Source organism: Uloborus diversus, chromosome 10, assembly GCF_026930045.1.
Source record: "Uloborus diversus isolate 005 chromosome 10, Udiv.v.3.1, whole genome shotgun sequence".
Classification (NCBI taxonomy): Eukaryota; Metazoa; Arthropoda; class Arachnida; order Araneae; family Uloboridae; genus Uloborus; species Uloborus diversus.
In genome coordinates this window covers 113650142-113673800 of record NC_072740.1, presented here as the reverse complement: position 1 = coordinate 113673800, position 23659 = coordinate 113650142, and the positions used below count along the sequence as shown (strand labels likewise).

The following is a 23659-nucleotide window of genomic DNA, read 5'->3' as shown; positions in this document are numbered from 1 at the left end:
TTTCGTAGCATAAGGAATCTGTCTGTAAATAAGAGAACTGCTTTATCATCATTTGTTTTTTTTTAAATAAAATTGTAATGATTATTTTGAGTAAGAATGGTCAAAATCAGCTATGTGCCCATAAAATCATAAATTAAAATTTTTGCCACATCAAGTATAGAAAATCCAACGTAAATTGGACGGTTCAGAACGAGAGAAATTTTCTTTCGCTCGACCGAAGCTAATAGCTTTAAGGCCTTTTTTGTGTCCTGTATAAGATCAATACTTCTTCTGTTTCTAAAATTTTCCATCATTTCAAATACGTGTTATTTGCTCTGGCATACCTATGGGAAATCATGGCTATACCTTCTCTTATTCCACTTTCAATGAATAAGTGCATATTATAGACTTGCCAACCTTATGAAAAGAAAAAACGGGAGATCCAGTCAAAGCTTTAAGGGAGAAAAAGGGAGATTTTAAACGATGCTATAATAAGTAAAAAACACTGTTATAACAAGTATTTATTTAATTTTTTCATGAAAGAGAATTCACTCGTATAATCGCTCTTTTTGTTTGTAGAAATTTGTTTTTTTCAGACATCGCTAAAGATGAATGTTAAACTACAACGCACGCTGTAGATCAAGATGAAAACACGCGGCGCAGTTAGCATGCGTCTGAAAACTGAACGATACCGCGAAAACGGCAACGGCGCATGCGTGAGATAGAAGTGGAAGTGCGAACGTAGAGTTAAACAAAAATACCATCCCCGGAAGCATTTCGGTCGACACTCCGAACGCACCCATCGGATGTTTGCCGCTCACCTTGCGTTCGACAAACTGCACCGATCGATCGGTAAGTAACCGGTTACTAACCGCAGCGTTCTATGATCAACCGGTTACTGCATCCATTACCATTCTAAGCAGTTGATTGGAGCACGTGATCATTAGCTGTCACGTATTTAACTAACCGGTCATGCTCGTCGAACGTGAGCTCACTGAGCAGTGCGGGTTTGCTCTGCTAGCCACGCCATCTATTAGGGCTGTGAGTAACTATTTTAAGGAAGAAAATTAAGTTTAATTTTAAAAAAAAGAAAAAAACCCGAAAAAAATAAAAAAAACGGGAGAAATGGATACTCAAACGTACAACCGGGAGAATGGAGTAAAAAACGGGAGAGTTGGCAGGTCTGATATTAGGATCAGTTAATAGTTCAAGGTTCACACCAGACATGCGGAGACTTGCCTGCCAAGTGAGGCTGGGGAAAGTGTAGAAATTATAAGCGTCACTTAACACGTACAAATCGTGATACTCTCCTAATGTACTTAGTTTGAAAGTACTCCATACTCTTTGAGCATGAGTGAATTCCTCATCAGTAATATGCTCTCCTGTAATTTTACTAAAAAATCCAGTTTTAGGCGGTAGTTGAATTTCTTCAAATCTTTGAAAACTATCCTAGTACAGTCGAACCTCGTTATCACGACACCTCTGGGACCGTCAACAAAGTGTCGTCATAGCCGGAGTGACGTCATAACAGGAATAGTTTAAAAATTCATTATTAAACATTAGTTCACAATAAAATTAGATTTAATAAAGAAATTAATAGTGTTTATATATGTATGCTTTTAATTAGATTCAACTAATGTAAATTTGAGTTATTGGTGAATCTAACAAAAATTCTTTAAAAAAAAACTTTACTTATTATAATTATTATCATTTTGAATTTTAAAATACTTTCCAATAAGTGTTTGCTAAACTTACGAATAACATTTTTGATACTCCTGCTTTCCACGAAATTATCAGCAAGAAAGAAACCAATTTAAGACTCTCCACTTTTGTCTGCAATTTGATTAGATTTTGACGGCCTAGCCCCACCTTTCGAAGGTGAAAAAAAACCTTTCTAATTCTTTTATCCACTAGAAGTTGTATGTCCCTTTTCAATATAATGAGGAGCTCTTGTCTCTTTCTCTCATGGGAGAAGCTTGTAGTGACCACCTAATACAGCTTAAGGTAGCTATGGTCTTTCTCTTCTCCTGCTGTTTCCCTCGTCCAGTATTACAATCCATCCACTTTGAATTTCTTTTTATTGTCCCTCTTGTCAAAAGTCTGAAACCTGTATCTTTCAGAACTTATCTACTCGTCCCCCACCATTTTTGAGGTGTCATGCATGGTCAAGTCTCTTGTCTGAGTCTGAAGTTCCTACAACAAACAGTCCAAAATGTTTTCATTATTTTACGGAACTTTTTCAATTGCAAAGTAATATTTGATCCAATGTGTGCAGCTCAAAGTGTCGTCGTAACCGGAGTTGCCTCAAAAAAACTGTCGTAAAACCCGGAGTCACTTAACATTAAAACTGTATGGCATAAGTTCGGGACTTAAAAAAAGTGACGTGACATCCGGAGTGTCGTGAAATCCGGGTGTCGCGATAACGAGGTTTGACTGTATTCATACGGATAAACCCCTTTTTGAGTCATGAGTTCTAACTTATCCTTAAAAATAGTTTTAGATATTTTAAAACTTATTTGCAGACCAAGGTAGAAACCAATTTTTCTAGCGAAGTGTTTAAGAATTGTAAAGAATCTAAGAATCTTAGCGACCCTATCAAAAAAGAAATGAATTTTTCACTGTTATTTAGAATGCACGAAATATCTTTTTTCCTCACTTTGCCTAACCCTTGGATGATCAAATGTGAATCATATCCTTTAAAATTGTACATTATTACTGGAATAAATGTTTTCTATTCGAAATTTAAATTGCAATTATTATGAGCTGCTTCTCGAAATTTTCCTGTAACATGGCCATCATCCCAAACTTTTTCCTTTGTTAGTGGTTTTTCGCAAATATGACAAATGGAAGCGGAATTAAAATTTTCCTCATCCTCCTTAGTAAATATTATTGGTTGAACGTATCGTAATGTTTGAGATATTCTTTCCTCCTCTTTAAAAAGATGTTAAAAAATGCTCAATTGCATCTTCTCCGCGATAGAACACAGGCTATTTATACAAACAACCACTAGGGCCTATGATAATTTAACAATATTCACATGGAATATGTTCTTCCGTTTGAACTGAGTATGAATGTTGCGGACCGGGCAGGCAAGAATCCACTCTCCTTAAAATACATTCTATATCAGCATAAATAACAAAAGGTATTCAAATAGTATTTATCAAATTTTAACCATTTGTCGTTTGGGGAAGGCATTTTAATTTTGTGTACATCATGTACTCTACAGTCTACTATGTGAGGAATCGAGTAGCTCTTTCCTACAAAATCTATAAGCAGTACCAGCAGTAAAATCGTTGACTCTTATGTTTAGTTAAGTCAGACAATAAACGATTTAAATTCTTTATGAGGCAAAAATGCTTTTTCTCATCCTCAGATATCAGTAAAATTTACATGATACATGTACACTGCTTTTGTTATTCTTAAAGGAAAAATTTCCTTTTCATATAAAAAATATTAATAGAAATCTTATATTTAATTTTTCAAATTTATCTGTGTGCATTATGCTCCACCAGATGTAAAGCAGACAGAACTGACCATATCAAACACTTGTCGTCTGTATTTTGAATGTTGATGATACTTTTCTTTTTTGACAATGCTTCTGGGAGTGGGATATAGGATGATCCTAGCAGAGGCTTGTATTTTGCTGTTTTTATTTCCAAGTACAGTATTTTGTCTAAAATCCATCCCGATCCTTTTGCCGTAAATGCATCATATGAAGATCGGATCTGAAAAGAGTAAAAAGAAAAAATACACTAAGAATGATGTTATTGAGGCAAAGAGTGTGTAAAATTAGTTTTTATCTCTATAATGGTTTTGATGCAAAAAGAATTAAATGATTGAAAGAAGTTAACAGAGAGACAGGACAGTGTATCTATAATTTAATATTATTCCTTTAAATTAATAAACTAAAAAGCTATCTCATTCATGATAGGATATAAATAATCATCTTATATGATTGTATTTCTGTAGAAAGTGCCCCTGTTTAGAAAGTTGCCAGTAGTAGTGATAAATTACTTTTAAATAAAAAAAAAAAAAAAACCGCCTTCAAAAAATACCCAGGAACTAAAAAGCAAAAAATAACTGATTACACTTACATTCTATTCCTACCCAAACGTAGAAATGAAATTTATTTTACAATTCCAGTACAAAAATCAACTAAACACCAAATTATAAAATTACTATATAAAAAAATATTTTAAATACCTAACTAATTATATACGATCTCTTAATTTTTAATAACCTTTTAAATTCAGGGCCTCCTATAAACAACTACATAACGTAACTGACAACCCACCGAATCCTGAATTAAACACTATTCGCGAAAGTAATCTTTAAAACTAAACCTACTCAATTACGTTAGGTAGTAGTTTATAGGAGGCCCCGACTTCAAAAGGTTATTAAAAATTAAGAGATCATATATAATTAGTTAGGTATTCAAAATATTTCATCCTATAGTAATTTAAATCAGTGTTTATTTTATAATTCCGTGTTAAATTGATTTTTGTGCTGGAATTGTAAAAAAAATTTCATTTCTATGTTTGGGTAGGAAATAGAATGTAAGTGTAATCAGTTATTTTTTGCATTTTAGTTCCTGTATTTTTTGAAGGCGGTTTTTTATTTAAAAGTAATTTAATTCTTGCTTTTTAGTGGTGTAAATAACACGGCGAGCGTCTCAGAGACTTCCGATGACTGTGAAGAAAGGCTTTTTCAAATGCGTAACTAATGTATAAAAAAAATTGTCTTCATCATTTGTTCAACTTTATCAAAGTTTGCTTTCCGAAAGCAAATGCACGAGTCACTAAAAGAAAAATGAGATCGCTTTAAGTTTAAATTTGTAAAATTGTAAATTTTAGAATTGTAATATTGTAAATTCTGTTTCGCAATACGTGTCATGTAACTCGCAATAAAAAGTTGCATGTTTCTTCAAATGGCCCCACTATAGATGAAGATTAAAAATTCCACTAGAATGAATTTCATGTTTGCTTCAGAGAATCCTTAATTCAAAATTTTCATTATCATTACTCTTAATAATATATATTTTTAGTTCTTTCTTTAACTATAGGTAAAGAAAGTATAAACCTTTGTTTTACACCCCTAAACAAACAAAAAAAAAAGTACAAATCGATTTAAATGTAAGTAATATATTTGAAGAGTTCCCTCAATTTCATCAAACCTGAACTTGATTAACATTCGACCGCCGAGGAACTATGCTGCTTCAAGCAAAAAAACTTTTCCTTATCGGTACAGGCAGGGGCGTTCACAGAAATTTTGGAGCCCATCACAAATGACATTTCCGGGCCCCTCTCCATATTGTTACCCCTACATTTCACCGTTAGTTACAAAAATATTGGGCTCCCTCCAGGCTCGGGCCCGGGCCAACAGGTGTCCCTCCCCCCTCCCTGTGCACGCCCATGGGTACAGGTGTCTTCGAGTATTTATGGAACATTGTACAAAGGAAAAACAAATCCGACAAGTTCAGAACTTCCTCCTTTATTTGAAGCCTGCTAATTAATATAACCCTAATTTCAAATTGAACTGGCGGCATCGTGAAATAGTAAATACAGAATATTGGTCAAACTTCAGAAATCATACACAGTTACAATGCATATTATTAAAGAATATAAATTAAATCGTGGGGGAGGGGTGTTCTGTATTAAATTCCTTCTCAATTGAACACTAAATATATTTAAAAATTAGAATATTCAATAAAGAACTTTACATTTTAGTGTCTAAATGAAGTTATTTATTAGTAAATAAAATATTAAGATAATTGATTCAACTATTAAAGTAGCAAAATATATTTAATTTACTGCTTTGCTACGCAGTAATAAATACATTAGTAGCACCTATAATAAAAAATTACCATGCGGCGCAGCGTTGAGAAAATTAATCATCCATGTGTCGCGAGAATTAAATATCGTTTAAGAGAAAGCCAAAACCTTAGGTGTGAAAATACACCGATCACAGCAACACCACGTGACCATGACGTATGAAATTTAAAGTTTCTTGGATTTCTCCGAGACACCTTATCAGATTCAGACCAAATTCAGGGGTCTGGCCAGAGGATATTTGGGTCTGTTAACAGACCCTTCACAAAAATCCGATCAACCAAAACGGACCTTTCACAAAATCCCGGTCAAACAAAACGGACCTTTCACAAAATCCCGATCAAACAAAACGGACCCTTCACAAAATTCTGATAAACAAGATCGGATCTTTCACAAATTGTTTATTGAAAAAGCAAATGAAATCTGAAAGCAAAATAACGCATATTTCTGTGTGTAAACCGATAGTTTTTGGAACCTTTTTTTAAGTCAAATCAGAGGGATCAACTTTTACAAAATCGGCTAATTTTGAAAAAAAAAAAAAAAAATCGGCACTCTTGCGATGCTCCTGCAAGCGATAAATAATTGCTACTGCCAAATAAATATAATGGTTGTTTGTTTTGTCACAGCTAATTAGCAGCGGTGTTGTTGTAAACTTTTCTGAAAAGGCATTGGTAAGCACTTTTCTCCCCCCGCTCATGATTTAATAAACAATAATAATATATATCTTCGAAATGAACTTAGAACTGCAAAGGGATAGTAAGGGTAGGAGAAAAATATGATCGCTTCAGATAGGGTTACCAACTTCAAAATTATCACCACTTAGCCTCTGGCGTTGAACCTTCATAATGACTTGACTCGAAAATATTCTCATCATTTTACCAGCTTGTCAATATTTGCGTTTTTACGGGTGCGGTGCGATGTTTAATTGTTATTTTGGGAGAAAATTATATGGGTTTTGATTTTTCGATGCTAACAAGGATGATTAACTTTAAATAAACTCTTTTAATTACCGTTTTTTTTTCTTTAGATGTCTACATTTTGAAAAATGCACTCTTTTAACATCCGATATGAGAATCATATTTTGTTCTTTTTTCAAGCTAACTTCGCTTTATTAGGATGCAAATAAATGAAAAGTCTCTTCATTTCTGTTAGAACTCTCATTTCAAGTTTTTAAAGCAAAATTCCATTTTCTGTTAGGAGTCAAAAATTAAAATGCTGAAGAGATGGTTTATTTTATATATATATTTATATATATATATATATATTTTTTTTTTTTTGGCGTCAACTGTGTCCACAGATATTAATGAAATGTTTATCATAGGACTCTAAAATGCAATTTCAAAATAATTTTATCAAAAATTTTTTTTACAAGCCGTTTTTATACTTTTGATGCCTTCACTTTGAGAAAGGCGATCTCTTTGCATCCGCTATGGGAATCCGATTTTTCGAAATTTTGATGATTATTACGCTTTGTTAAGAGGTAAACAATTAAAATATCCTTTTATTTTTGTTAAAATCACGGAATTTATAAGTTTTAAACGAAATTCTGTGCTTTTTAAGAGTGTCTTGGGTCAAAAAGTTAAATGCTGAACTCCCTATTCTGAATTTTAAGTTATATATTTATTTTTTTGTTAATTATTTTAAATGCTGTACAGAAATATTTCTAGTATAATTTAACATAATGTAGAAGGATAGATAAATATTGATACTTGAGAGGGCGATGCCCCCCCCCGGGCCAAATATTGGAAAAACACTTAACTTTAAGTTTAATTGATGCAGTTTGTACCATCTCTAAATTCTAAAATTTCGTTTTAACAATTTTTTTTTTTTTGCGAAGTTATTTGATTTTTCACAAAATTCTTTCATTTTTCACAAAATTATTTGATTTTTCACAAAAAACGGACCCTGTGAAAAATCCTGGACAGACCCCTGAAATTACAATGGGACCATCTGGGAAGTATACCCTTCCAAAAAAAAAAAAAAATTCAAATTGGTCCAGTAGTGTTGGAATTATTCGAAAACGTACATAAAAAGCCGCAATACAAAATCATAACCTCCTCTTTTGAAGTCGGTGAAAAATAAACTTTAAATGCACTCGTTTGCCCCATGTCTCTACGCAGTGGGCTGCAGATTGTGCATTACTACTGTATATTTGCTGCATTTGATTAATGTGTTTACTTAATGTCAAATGTATTTCTTGTCTCTAAAATGTCATGATTCGCTCTTTTAAAAATATGCAGGCATTCTTGCTACAACAACTGCCCTTACTCTTGGAGTCCTATCAATGAGATCAGCTAATAAACGAAGGTCACAGATGATGATGAGAGCTCGAGTCCTTTCCACACATAAAAAGCCGCAATATGAAATCATAACCTCCTTTTTTGAAGCCGTTTAAAAACTAAGGACTTTCAAAGGGTTTTAAGGACCTTGAGCAAAAACTAAGTACTTTTAAGGGCCCTTATTTAAAGGGAAAAATAAGGGGGATTGAGGGGTGAGTAGACAAGCTGTTGTTTTGTTCTGGAGTTTAAATTCCCTCAAGTTTATTCCAAATCTTAATTGTAACCAGTAACTCTGTAAAATGAGTTTCAAGTTGTTCCTTTTGTCTGTTAATTATTATTCCTAGTTTTTTTAGTAGCAGTAAAACTCATTCAAGTTAAATAGATTGATTTTTTACTTTTCTCTTGATTACATTGTCAAAATGAAACTCTCTGAATTTTGCAGATCAAGTTGAAACATTAAATCCTAAGATTTTCCGCTTAACTAACTAACAACATAGAACTTAAAATGTTAGGATGTGCATTAGAAAACTTTATCAAAAATAAATTGCGATACAGAAACATAGCACGCTGTGAAATTGTACATAATAGGTTGTAATATTTGCATTTAAATCTAACAAAAAATAATTGATCATTCAATTCAATCAAAATATATTCCATTTTTATTATTTATTTAAGTAGATACAGTGAAACTTCAAATGAGCCCCAAATGTTTAGAATTTAAATAGAAGATTTACAACTCACCAATAAATTCACACCTCTGTACTCCATGCCCCACTTCATCTCTTTGCCCACTAGACTTTCTAAAAATGGGGCTGGACTCACAGGACCTGGAATAGAAAATCAAGATATTTAATTTAAAATCACCAACACAAAAACGAAAATGAAAGCTAATTTGAACAAAAAACTCACTGAAAAAAATAGCTCATGAGTGCATTGCTACCTATATATTTGACAATCACTTTCACGATTCATCTGTTACGGTGAAGTAACATCAAAATATTATGTACAGTAAATCAGAAAATATATGATCAAAAGCAAACATTTTACGTGATACAACTGAAATTTTTCTTCCTTGATATAATTTTAAAAATAATGATAATCAAATCAAAAGAGTGATTTGAGTGTTGAGGGACACTTGGTTTATTTAGCTGTTGCTTTTTCGCATAGCTTTGATGTTCTATTAAACAAAATTTATAAGAACGACGGGTCTGTCCAATGTATCTGAAAAAACCATTGCAATAAATTTAATAAATCCTACAACATTTAAGAGGATTAATACAGTAGAAGACAATTATAACGCACACCTAGGGACCAGAGTTTTTGCGTTATATAGGTCATTTCACAAATTTTTAAACTAATGTTCAAAAATATATTTATATATTAGCACTTCAGAATGAGTTTTATCTATAGTGAGTGTTGAAGCACTAATTATACAATGAATCATTCACAAATAAATGTGTCTTTATTACAAGAAAGTGAAATTTCTTGCACTTCTGCTAGCTTCATGGTTTGCATAACAGCTGCATTTTTAAGAACGATCTGGTATTTTCATTTTACTGTGAATGCTAATTTTCATTTAAAAGCTACTGTAGCACGAAAGTTTATTAATGGGAGAAAACACCACTGGGAATTGGAATCGCTTCAGAATTTATGCAACCTGAAAACTAATGCCAGGTAAGAAAGGCAAAACAACCAAATTCTGATTGTAAAAAGTTCTATTAAGAACAATATTTTGATATTTTTTGCAATTTTTTTTATTAATGGGATCAACTAAAGTGGATAGATTATCAACAGCCACAGTTCTTAGATAGTTAAGTTTTGTTAAAGATTTTCATAGTAAATAACAATCAGATCAAGAACATTTGACACAAATTCAGAGTTAAAAGAACTTCAGGATAATGAATGACATCCACATTGGTTGGATGATTGGATAGGGTGGTGAGTGACGCTATTTGCTGCCACCGCCATGTCATTATGCATGTCATTTACGGGGTCTGGGATGGTTCATTCCCCCCCCCCCCCCCACACACAGCTTTGAAAAACAAACATTTGGGTGGGTGTACTTTTTGCTGTTTTCCCTGTTGAAACTTCCATTGAATTCTTACCCTTTGACAACCCCCCCCCCCTGAAAATTCAAAGTGACGGGCCTGGACAGGTGAGTTCCAGGGGTCTGTCCAGGATTTTTCACAGGGTCCGTTTTTTGTGAAATATCAAATGAATTTGTGAAAAATGAATTAATTTTGTGAAAAATCAAATAATTTCGCAAAAAAAAAAATTGTTTTTTTTTTTTTAAACGAAATTTTAGAATTTTGAGATGGCACAAACTGCATCGATTAAACTTAAAGTTGAGTGTTTTCCTCTTCTATGTTGAGAAAATCATTCTGGGGTGTTTTTCTGATATTTGGCGGGGGGGGGGGGGCATCGCTCCCTCAATATCAATATTTATCTACCATTCTACATTATGTTAAATTATACTAGAAATATTTCTGTGCAGTATTTAAAATAATTGTAACAAAAATATAAATAAATAAAACAAAATTCAGAATAGGGTTCAGCATTCAACTTTTTGACCCAAGACACTCTTAAAAAGCACAGAATTTCGTTTAAAACTTATAAATTCCGTGCTTTTAACAAAAATAAAAAGATATTTTAATTGTTTACCTCTTAACAAAGTGTAATAATCATCAAAAATTCGAAAAATCGGATTCCCATAGCGCATGCAAAGAGATTGCAATTCTCAAAGTGAAGGCATCAAAAGTATAAAAACGGCTTGTAAAAGAAATATTTTTGATAAAATTATTTTAAAATTGCATTTTAGAGTCCTATGATAAACATTTCATTAATATCTGTAGACACGGTTGACGCAAAAAAAAAAAAATAAATAAATAAATAAATAAAATAAAATAAACCATCTATTCAGCATTTTAATTTTTGACCCATATCAGAAAACAGAATTTTGCATTAAAAACTTGAAAAGAGAGTTCTAACAGAAATAGACTTTTCATTTATTTGCATTCTAATAAAGCGAAGTTAGCTTGAAAAAAGAACAAAATATGATTCTCATATCGGATGTTAAAAGATTGCATTCTTCAAAATGTGACATCTAAAGAAAAAAAAAGGTAATTAAAAGTTAATTTAGAGTTAATCATCCTTGTTAGCATTGAAAAATTAAAACCCATATAATTTTCTCCCAAAATAACAATTAAACATCGCACCGCACACGTAAAAACAAAAACGCAAATATTGACAAGCTGGTAAAATGAAGTGAATATTTTCTAATCAAGTCATTATTAAAGGTTCAACGCCAGACTCTAAGTGGTGATAATTTTGAAGTTGGTAACCCTATCTGAAGCGTCATATTTTTTCCCCACCCATATTCCCCCTTATCCTCCCTTTACCCTATCCCTTTGCAGTTCTAAGTTCATTTCGCAGATATATATTATTATTATTGTTTATTAAATCATGAGCGGGGAGAAAAGTGCTTACCAATGCCTTTTCAGAAAAATTTACAACAACACGCTGCTAATAAGCTATGCTAAAACAAACAACCATTATATTTATTTGGCAATAGCAATTATTTATCGCTTGCAGGAGCATAGGAGCATCGCAAGTGTGCCCCCCCCCCCCTTTTTTTTTTTCAAAATTAGCCGATTTTGTATAAGCTGATCCCTCTAATTTGATTTTAAAAAAGGTTCCAAAAATTATCGGTTTATACACAGAAATATGCGTTATTTTGCTTTCAGATTTGCTCCTTCAATAAACGATTTGTGAAAGATCGGATCTTGTTTATCAGAATTTTCTGAAGTTTCCGTTTTGTTTGATCGGGATTTTGTGAAAGGTCCGTTTTGGTTGATCGGATTTTTGTGAAAGGTCCGTTTTGGTTGATCGGATTTTTGTGAAGGGTCCGTTAACGGACCCAAATATCCTCTGGCGAGACCCCTGAGTTCATAGTCAATTTAGCATAAGAGAAGTGTATGTAAAACATTTAAACAGATGTTTAATAGTACATTTTTATTGCTTTATGTCATCTTAAGAATTTTTGAAATAATGACTTGTAGTTAAAAAATGGTATTTTAAGGTTTTCTGTGTGAATTCAAATGACAATGTGAGTGCCCCCTAGTTTTTCCCACACATTTAAGTAACTACAAAGTGTACTTTTGATACTATTGGAAATGAAATAGACCCAGAAGCAGAAACTTTCTAGCTAGTCTGCAACACTATGGGGCAGTTGAAAATAATCTCTGAAATTTCCAACTGAACAGTGGCCACTAGAACCAATGGCCACCACTGTCAGAGTTTTAAAGTAAAAAGGGGAGGGGGCAGTTTTCACTACTTCCATAAAATAAATAAAACTCTGTGAACTATGAAAAACAATTATTCAATACATACTTATTTAAATATGGAATACATATTTATTTAAATATTTAAGTTAAAACAGGTTTTCGATTTTTTTTTTTTTTCAAAAAATGAAGGAGAACCTCAAAAAATTCACGAAGGAGAATTCATGGAGAACCCCAAAAAATGAGAAAAATATCCCTCAAAACAACATCCCCCTAAAAATTTCAACACCGCAGTCTGCGTCATGCCCCCCCCCCCAGGTGGGCACCCCTGCAAAGCAATGAGGATTAGGTGAAATTTAATATAAAATTTTTCATTTCTCAAAAAAGTTATGTAAAAAAAAACGAGCTCCTGCACATTTTAAGTTATTTTCATTAATTTGCAGTTAAATAAAACATCCAATTCTGCTTTGTTTTTTAAAAACTTTCACTCTTAAGCAGCTTTTCTAACTTCTATCTTTTGAGTGACCAAATATGGCAAAAATGTTTCTCAGTAGTATTACTATTTTTTTTTAAATGTTATTTACAGTCGAGCCTCCATATATCGAACTTCCACACATCAAAATTTTCCATATATCGAAATCCCAGGAAATTTCAATGTTCATTACATAGAAAAATTGTTTCTATATATCGAAAAAATCTCTATATATCGAAATTTTTTTCGAGACATTCGTAGATTTTTTTTTTCCACTTTAGACGGTTTGTCTCATGAAAAATGAAGGTTATGGGAGAAAATTATGTTTACTAAAGGTTGCTAAGAAACTCATAAAGAAATCTGGGTTTGAGGAGTGTGTAGATAGGTCGTTGTTCCGTTGTGGAGTTCTTAAATTCCCTCAAGTTTATTTCAAATCTTAGTTGTAACCAGTAACACTGTAAAATCAGTTTCAAGTTATCCTTTTTGTCTTTTGATTATCATTCCTAGTCTTTTTAGCTGCAGTAAAAATCATTCAAGTTAAGTAGATTAATTTCTTGCTTTTCTCTCGATTACAGTGTCAAAACGAAAATCCACTCATGTTGCGAATCTAGTTGAACTGCCGAAGAATAAAGATGTATGAGGCACTTCTGTTAATTTTTCAGTTATTAACTTTCGTTTAATTCGATGCTCATATAAATTAGAAATTGGGTTTCATGCACGAAAATTAGCTTTAATTTTAATGTTTGAGGAGATTTTTATGATAAAATAAGATCGTTTCTATATATCGAAATTTCTATATATCGAATTTTTTTCCGGCAATTTGCTACTTCGATATATGGAGGTCCGACTGTATTTACTTTTTCTTTTGTTCTTTGGTAAAATAATCTGCAGGCCTCTGAAAAATCTGTGATGTTCTTTGGTAAAATACTATTCAGACAAAATAGTCAGTTTTTAGCACATAAGCATCCAGCTAAAACTTTTTCCAAAAATAGTTACGAAATATCCGAAAAAAAATTGCATTGTTTTCAACAGTTTGCATTGCAATTAACATCCAAAGCCGTTTTCGGAAACTTTGGCACTAAGGAAGTCTTGTGTACTTCCATCTTTGGAATTACCAAATATAACGGCTACGCAAAAAAAAATATAAAAAAAATTGAATTTGTTGCATGAATACAGTTTAAAAATAATGAATCTTCATGAAACTACAATTCAGTTAAAAAGCTTTTAGCACATTTGCGTCCAAGGTAATAAGGATAAAATTAAAAACATTTTTCATTTCTCAAGAAAATAGTTTTAAATAATAAAATTTCTTTTAAAAGTTTAAAAATTAATTTGAATTTTGACATATGGAATTTGACTAATAATGTTTTTTGCAATAACTTGTGCGGTTGTGTCTGTGTGCAGGCATGAGTGTGTTAGTGTGTGTGGGTGGGTGTGTGCATGCGTGTGTGTAGAATATGGACGCAACCTGGAGACGGTTTTCGCTAGGGGAGCAGCACCAAGAGGCCGGTTGATGGTGGTGCTGCAGAGGGAGACGGGGAAAAATAAAATCATAGGAATTCAAAACAGTCAAATGAGAACAATAAAAAATTTTTTTTGAACAATAATTGTTCAAAAAAAATATATCTAAAAAATTTTGCAGCACATTTTTTTATTTTCATTAGTTTGCAGGTAAAGAAAACATCCAATTCTGCTTCATTTTTGGAAAGTAGCATTTAACGATCGTGTCTTCTCCAACTTGTGAATGATCAAAAATGGCGACTACATTTCACACAATGCTGAAATGATTTTATGATCAAAAAATGATCTTCCCTTATCAACCCCCCTCCCCCTATCTTCAGGTTTGTGCTTCTGAAGCAGTTAATTGTCTTCTCCCCTGTCGAGTTTCTGCATAATTCCTGTTCATCCAAAGATTTGTGCTTCTGAAGCAGTTAATTGTCTTCTCTCCTGTCGAGTTTCTGCATAATTCCTGTTCATCCAAAGATTTTTCTTCTTGTGAACTGTTGAGGTAAAAAATGGCGACTACATTTTGGGGGGGGGGGGGTTGCCCCTTTTTTTATTGCTAGCGTCATTTTGCCTCATTATTTTTACAACTTTTTTCAGGAAACATCGATAAAAATTAAGATTAGATCTCATAGAACAAAATTCCCTGGGTAAAAAAAAATTTTGGGAGGAAATTTGGAAAACTACCTGACATTTTTAACAATGTCATTTTCCCTGACAATTCCAGGATCTTCCGGAACATACGAACCCTGCTTCTTCAGTTTCAGCAGCAGCTGGTTTAAGCTCGTACAAACAAAATATCATTACATCGTATGACTAGCTTTTTGAAGATATCAGCTGTATTACCATGGGTGCAAATTTGGTGATGTGTTCAAGACCCCCGCCCGCATGCAGGCTTAAGGATAAATTTATGTGTATAAATTTTGTAGATTTTAACAATGGCAGTTTAAGAATCTGTGTTTATTTAAATTTTAAGCCTTTAAATAAGCCTTCAAAAAACACTATGGCAGGCCATTTTGGTAAAATTCGGGGGGAGAGGAGGGGTTCAGAGACTCTTACATCATTTCTTACTGATTGTCCCCGAAATTGAAGATTTGAAAACAAAATTGTATTCCATCTTTCATAACATTTATACTTTTTTAATGCACTATTAAAGGGATGGAGTTCAGGAACCCTCCTGCATTTGAATATAATGAACTATAGTCAAACCTTGATAACTCGACACACCAAGGGAACATGAAAACATATCGACTCAAGCTGATGTCAATTCTCTGAGGGTCCATTATTTTAATTCCTAAAGAGAGTATCCCGTACTAATGTAAACATTCACATTATGAAAATTAATTCCAATAAATACATTTTCTTTTTTTTAAGTATATAAAAAAAACCACTAACATTATTTGAATACCTTGTGAGGAATAAATCTATAATTTTTGAAAAGAGGTAAAGCTTCTTGTCAATCAGGTCTGCCTAAGATAAAATTTCCTGCTCACATCATGAGCAAAACATGTCATGGTGCCTTCTTTCTTTAAACGACTTCCATGGGTACCTTTATCCTACCCTCTTTAATAATCTTTAAAGAGTTGCACTGACAGCACTGGGGTTTCTGCAAAATGCATTTTAGGTTGAGAGGTTTTCGCCCATTTAAAGTAGCATTGGGCCAACCATAAGAAAAATAAACGCAGAGTTACTGGGGTAGCCAAGTTATCCGCATGTTGAGTTACCGAAGTTTCACTGTATTAGTTGTCAGTATAAAGAATCAACATTTTAAGTAAATTTTTAACTCTTTGTACCAGTTACGGATGTGACTCGACAGCAGGCGTGATAGTGAACTCAAGTCATATTTATTTTCAGAAACTATGAGAAAGCTTAAGTTCAAGGTTGGGTTTTGAACTATCTAAAAATGGTTTAAGACAGAACAGGTGGTTTTTACTGAACGAAACTGTCTTAAACTGTTCAAAAGTATGCTAAAGCTAAAGGGGTGTAATCTAATCAATTTGTATTTACTGCTATATTTGTAATGCATTAATATAGATATTTTTGAGGTTTAATTAATGAGTATTTGATAATATATTTCTATAAAATGTTCATATAAAAAACAATTCACTTCAAAAAAATTACCCCCCATGTAACAGTTGGTAGAGTTATGAGGAGTTTTTGGGAAAAAAAACTAATGCGTGCAAAATGTTATTTTTAATGAAGAGTTTAATTTCTACATAACTATCAGCTGTATAAGGATCATTATACAAAAAACGTAGGTTTTTGAAGTTGGAAATATGGGAAAAAAATCTTCAATTTTTTTAAATGTTACTTCATAGCTTTTATTTTTATCCTTTTAGGCACCTTTTTACTCTCATAGTTAGTCACATTTTTTATTGGTTATTTTGTAACTTTCTTTTACAGTTAAAATTTTGGATGTGAATGGAGGATAACGGATAGTAAATACATATTTTAAATGTTATTTTTAAACTTTTCATTTAAATAAACATTGCAACGTGTATGAGGAACATGATTTAAACTGATTAAAATGTACACATATTTCTTAAAATGGATTTTTAAAGAATAGCTTCACTATGAAGACCTAGAGTCAAAAAGGGCTAACTTGTGATTCTAAACCTCTGTAATGAGCTGCCAGTACTGCCGTCTATAAGAAATTCTATTACTTAATTAAATCCTGAATGGAGGATACAAGAAATACTGTGACAGTAATTCAAAAAATTATGAATGCTATTTATATTTTTTATTTTACATCATAATACTTTTAACCTTTTAAAAAAACATCAAATGATTTAAATTTCACTATTAAATCTGTTATATTTTTTTGTACTGACTAAATAAGAAATGTGTTGGGACATGTAATGGAGGCATACAAGTATCCCTTCATTCAGTAAAAAAAACATTTTAAAATTTTTATAACATCATTAATTCGTATTGATCATTTTCAAAATTTGTTATACTTTTCCAAATCTCATAAAAAAGTGCTTAAAAATAAATATTTTTGAACCTATGCACCCTGCGCGTTTTTTGTAGAATGACTCATAAAGTAACATAATATTTCCACTTGAACGTTCACATTGAATAAATACATTAAATGTCAAAAAAAAAAAAACATAATGTTGACACATTTTGCTTTGTTTTTGATATATTCTCACAAAATGAAGTTTCTCAAAATATAGTTTTGGACACTTTCGGACAGTTTTAGACTTAAGTGTTTTAAACAGAAGGCAAAAAAGCTTGGCAAAATTGCTTTCACTGGTACACATGCATAAACATTGGAAAATTTAGTTACTATTATCAAAAAAAAAAAAAAATTAATAATAAATAAAAATAAAGATTAACTCATGCATACAAATTGAAATTTTAATCAAGAATTCAACTTTTATGATGTAACTAGACTAAAATCAGCTGCACAAATAACTCAAATGTTCGTATTTAATAAATGTTCAACATAAAACCTAACTTTGATACATTTCATTTAGTTTTTGATGTTTTCTCATTAAATACAATTTCTCTAAAAATATAGTTTTAGACACTTACAGACAGGACGGTAAAAACCAGGGTTTTTACCAGAGTGTCCTAAACCTTGCCAACAACCCAGCTTACGTTGGAAAGGGAAATACAAAAAGAGAGGGGGGGGGAGAGAGAGCTTTAAAAAATATATACAGTAGGCGCCCCTTAATTTGACTACTTTGGGACAAATACAATTTGATAACAATAACCAAAAGGAATCTAGGACGCACAAAATACATTTTTCTCAATTAAAAAGTATTTTTTTTTTGCAATAGTAAATGAAAATTACAATGACTCAACAAAGCTTTTAATTATCAGTTACTAAATTAGCAGAATGAAGGTATCTGAATTATGAAAGGGGAATTAAACTGTGCTATTTTTAAACACATTGTAATAAGTTAAATAAAATATGATCATTTACTTGCACATCCTTTTCCCTGAAATTCGTAAACTACATTTTCAAAGCAGATTCAACTTCACCATTTTTCCCAGCACAGTTTCACTTGTTATTTAAACTTTCATTCAGTTTCACTTTGTTTTCAATGTCTTCATGATTTTTTAGTCACTTGCAAAGTAATGGTAGAGAAATATTTAGTTCCTCTGCAGCATTTCTTTGACTCATTATAGTTAAAGCATAGATTAAGTTATAGATTAAGTTATTATTATAGTTTGACTCATTATAGTCAAAGCATTTTAAAATGTCATTTTTTTTCCTGACAGAAAAATCATTGTGCTTTTCTCCATGGCTAAAATGTTTGAGAAAATTCTTCTGTTTGTCTGATAAGAAGGTAACTTGTTTTCTCGGAAGCTACATCAATTCCCTTTAAGTGGGAAGAGAGCACCACCTGCAACCATGCTGGCTCTACATCCATGCCTGCAAGAGGTCCAGCGACTCAATTTTTGCATGTGCAAACCAATTGCATCTAAGGGAGAGTCTGGTCCCTGAGAACGTACAAGTGTTTTGGGACTTCGTGATTCTGATAACATTAACCGTGATCACATTAAGCGGCGCCTACTGTATAGCCAGAAATCAGTACAAAAATCAACTTACAACTTGTCCCAAACTTCTGCCCTAGCTCCCAAGTCGACTTTCCTCTTTTTCTTCAGTTCCAGGAACATAGAAAGCTCAACCTAAAAAATTTACAAAGGGAATTAAACATGTATCATCAACCATATACAGCGGCATATATATATATATATATATATATATATAAATTTAATTAAGTAGTGTACAAACTAAGAGCTTTATTTAAAGTATTTATTTTTATTGTAGATAATGCTAACATCATATCTTACAAAACTTACTTCTATAACTCAAAAAATAATAATGTAATAAACGAAAGCCAGACAAAAGCTCTGAAAAACGTACAGAACAATGAATAAATCAATGTAAAAGAATTGCAAGCGCTCGGGGGGGGGGGGCATCCGCAAACTTTGTAATTTTTCCAGAGGGGGTCCGAGGAGGTCTGAAGTTTATGATACTGACATAAAAAAATGTTTCATTGTTTTTGTATAAATAAAGCTAAAACATGGTTAGTAATTTCATTTTAATTAAATATTTACACAGAAAATGATTTGAATATTTTTTTAAAGCAAAAAATGTTTTCGTGAATTTTCTGATCTTTGAGGGGCTGCAACTTGCAAAAGGTAAACAAACACACAATTCAGGGTTTCCGCTATGATCGCATTTTTCGCAAAATGTGAAAGCGCTCTCTCAATTGCGCAAACAAAGCAGGGGTCTGTCCAGGATTTTTCACAAGGTCCGTTTTTTGTGAAAAGTCAAATAATTTTGTGAAAAATGAATTAATTTTGTGAAAAATGAAAAAATTTCGCAAAAAAAAAAAAAAAAAAAAAATCTTTTTTTTTTTGTTAAAACGAAATTTTAGAATTTAGGGATGGCACAAACTGCATCAATTAAACTTAAAGTTGAGTGTTTTCCTCTTCTATGACGAGAAAATCATTCTGGATTTTTTTCCTGATATTTGGCGGGGGGGGGGGGGGGGTCATTGCTCTTTCAAGTATCAATATTTATTTACCATTCTGCATTATGTTAAATTATACTAGATATATTTCTGTACAGTATTTAAAATAATTGTAACAAAAATATAAATAAATAAAACAAAATTCAGAATAGGGTTCAGCATTCAACTTTTTGACCCAAGACACTCTTAAAAAGCACAGAATTTCGTTTAAAACTTATAAATTCCGTGATTTTAACAAAAATAAAAAGATATTTCAATTGTTTACCTCTTAACAAAGCGTAATAATCATCAAAAATTCGAAAAATCGGATTCCCATAGCGAATGCAAAGAGATCGCAATTCTCAAAGTGAAGGCATCAAAAGTATAAAAACGGCTTGTAAAAGAAATATTTTTGATAAAATTATTTTAAAATTGCATTTTCGAGTCCTATGATAACATATGATTAATATCTGTGAGCACAGTTGACCCCCCCCCCCCCAAAAAAAAAATAAAAATAAAATAATAATAATAATAAAATAAAATAAACCATTTATTCAGCATTTTAATTTTTGACTCATAACAGAAAATGGAATTTTGCTTTAAAAACTTGATATGAGAGTTCTAACAGAAATAAAGACTTTTCATTTATTTGAATCCTAATAAAGCGAAGTTAGCTTGAAAAAAGAACAAAATATGATTCTCATATCGGATTGCATTTTTCAAAATGTAGACATCTAAAGAAAAAAAAAGGTAATTAAAAGAGTTTATTTAAAGTTAATCATCCTTGTTAGCATCGAAAAATCAAAACCCATATAATTTTCTCCCAAAATAACAATTAAACATCGCACCGCACCGTAAAAATGCAAATATTGACAAGCCGACAAAATGATGAGAATATTTTCTAATCAAGTCATTATAAAGGTTCAACGCCAGACGCTAAGTGGTGATAGTTTTGAAGTTGGTAACCCTATCTGAAGCGATCATATTTTTTCCTTACCCTTACTATCCCTTTGCAGTTCTAAGTTCATTTCGCAGATATATATTATTATTGTTTATTAAATCATGAGTGGAGAAAAGTGCTTACCAATGCCTTCTCAGAAAAGTTTACAACAACACCGTTGCAAATTAACTGTGATAAAACAAACAACCATTATATTTATTTGGCAGTAGCAATTATTTATCGCTTGCAGGAGCATCGCAAGAGCGCCGATTTTTTCTTTCTTTCTTTTTTTTTTTCAAAATTAGCCGATTTTGCATAAGCTGATCCCTCTAATTTGATTTAAAAAAAGGTTTCAAAAATTATCGGTTTATACATAGAAATGTGCGTTATTTTGCTTTCAGATTTGCTCTTTCAATAAACGATTTGTGACAGATCCGATCTTGTTTATCAGAATTTTGTGAAGGGTCCGTTTTGTTTGATCGGGATTTTGTGAAAGGTCCGTTTTGTTTGATCGGGATTTTGTGAAAGGTCCGTTTTGGTTGATCGGATTTTTGTGAAGGGTCCGTTAACGGACCCAAATATCCTCTGGCCAGACCCCTGCAAAGTAAAGCACTTTCGCTTTTTTGCTCAGACAAAAAATAAATTATTTAAGAAAAAAAGTGAGAGGGGAACAATGTATAATCCAAGAGAGGAAGCAGCATGACGATAGTCAACTTAATCTTTTTTAAATCTTAAGCTAAGATTTAAAAATTACTACGAAGTCACCAATACTTAGTCTTCCGGCATCATGCCCTTCTCAATAGCATAGATAGTAATTAACTTTCAATAACTGCATTATTAGGAGGAATGGAGTGCAACATTCTAAAAACCTTTTTTTTTTTTTCATTTTACGTTAAAAAAAAAAGTTGCTGTACTTATTTTTTTAAGGATGCCATAGAGATGAAATAAGAATTTTATTTTGAACTGGAGATGAAACACACTGAGACATTTAGAAAGATATGCGAATATGTAACATTTTAGCATTTTGCTAAAACTTTTCCCACAATTTTAGCTTTTGTGCTAAAGAACTTTTGAACCCAACTTAAACCCTGACACAATCACAGCTGCATTTTCTCATTACTGTGACTTCAGTGTTTAGTTTTTGCCATATTTCAATTTGTGTTATTATCCTCTAAGTGAGTTATGACCCTCTGAAATGAGAAAATTTTACATTTGACCTTGAACTTCGGCCTGCTGCCATTATTTTAATTATTAAGTCACAGCTGCATAACTTAGTGTGCGAGACTACTATCTTTTGTACTTGAACGCCAAAATATAAAATGTTCTGCCATGATTGTTATTCAATTAGAATTTCAATTCAAAATACAGTCGATGCTCGATATAACGACCATCTCCGTCCCAGAGAAAGAGGTCTTTATAACGAGTGGTCATTATAAGAGGTATAATTTTAAAAAATATACAGTCATCATGCATGCCCCGTTGTTCCATCAAAAAAATGGTACTTTTTTCAAACATTCCAGTTAAATGCCCTAATTATTTTTACCATAGGAATTTTTAGAAAAATCGTGTGCAAAATACTATGACAGAACATTAAAGAAATTTTAAATTAGAAATCTGCTACTACTACTGCTACCACTACATTTTCCGAAGATTTTTTTTATTTTTTTTTGCTTTTCAAAGAAACATTTAAAAGTCCCTCGAGAACCCCAAATCTTAAAAAGCACTAGGTTCAAACACCAAGCTACGAACACATCTGTTAACTCCCTTTTCTTAGGAATCTGGAAATTTCTCGATTTTTTCTCCCATTATTTTTTCTGTGCTAGCTGTGGTGAATGGTAATCCCCCCCCCCACCCCCTCTCAAAGTTGAATTTGCCATTGAAAACCTCAAGCAGATGTCCGTAAACAATAATCAAGATCATTTCAAGCTACAAATTGAAAAGAACACCAGAAATAGCGTCCGCTGAATTCGGTCGTTGTATTGGATTAGACGATACAAAACGGTCGTTATAACGAAGGCAAATTATCGTAGAGTTCATAGAAACAAAGTTGGGACTTTTACCACTGGTCGTTATAATGGGACGGTCTTTATAATGTGTGGTCGTTATAATGAGCGTCGACTGTACAAAGGTCCAGAAGTCCCATTTTAGACTACGAAAATGACTTTTGATGACCTCTAAAAAATCAACGGTTAAGGTTCGAGAAAAAATAAACTTTTTAGGATATGAGTTTTTGTTAAATGTACACTCAACAGCTTTTGTTTGGTAGATAGGGACCGCATTAAAAAAAACTCATTTTAAAAAGAACTTCATCTGTTTTATAAAGAATTTCATCAGTTGAGCCTCAATCTGATTGAAATTTTCATACACTGCACAAAAACTATAGATAATATGCACAATTGTCATGAATGTTCTATCATTAAAAACAGTATGAAATACACACAATTTAAGCTATTACTTTATAAAAACTAATAATAATTTTTTTTAATTTAAATTTTTTTTTAAATTATGGATCTCCCCCCCTCCTCCCCCCTGGAAAAGCATAAGTGACAATAAAAGTGTTTTTAAAGTTTAAACATGCTACTTATTTCAGTAATACAGGGTTCATACTCAACTTTTAAAATTAAAAGTAAGGAGTTTTTAAAGAGTTTTGCAGGAGTTCATTTTACTTTTTAAGGACTAGTTTCTTGTTTTAAGATGCATTTTTTACGACGTATTTCAGAAAAAAATACATACAACTCATGTATTATTTATTTTTGCCTCCATACAATGCATTGAATGCACAAACATACTAAATTTATAGTAAAATATGCATTAACAGCTTCTTATACTTTCGCCAACTCAGAGTCAAATTCAAATACGAAGGGGGGGGGGGGGGTTCACCATTGAAACATGTTTTATTTTGAAAAC

The 23659-nt window shown here is 32.1% G+C and overlaps 1 protein-coding gene across 1 annotated transcript in view; it reads right to left on the bottom strand.

Annotated features, from left to right (window-relative positions):
• Nucleotides 1-3478: 3478 nt before the first annotated feature.
• Nucleotides 3479-23659, bottom strand: part of LOC129231728 (uncharacterized) — a 40076-nt gene continuing 19895 nt past the window's right edge. The window contains exons 6-8 of the mRNA XM_054866091.1: nt 18903-18982; nt 8828-8913; nt 3479-3704 (exon numbers count right to left, since the gene is read on the bottom strand). Of these exons, the coding sequence (XP_054722066.1) occupies nt 3688-3704; nt 8828-8913; nt 18903-18982 (183 nt within the window). The 3' untranslated portion in view covers nt 3479-3687. The remainder of the gene's footprint in view (nt 3705-8827; nt 8914-18902; nt 18983-23659) is intronic.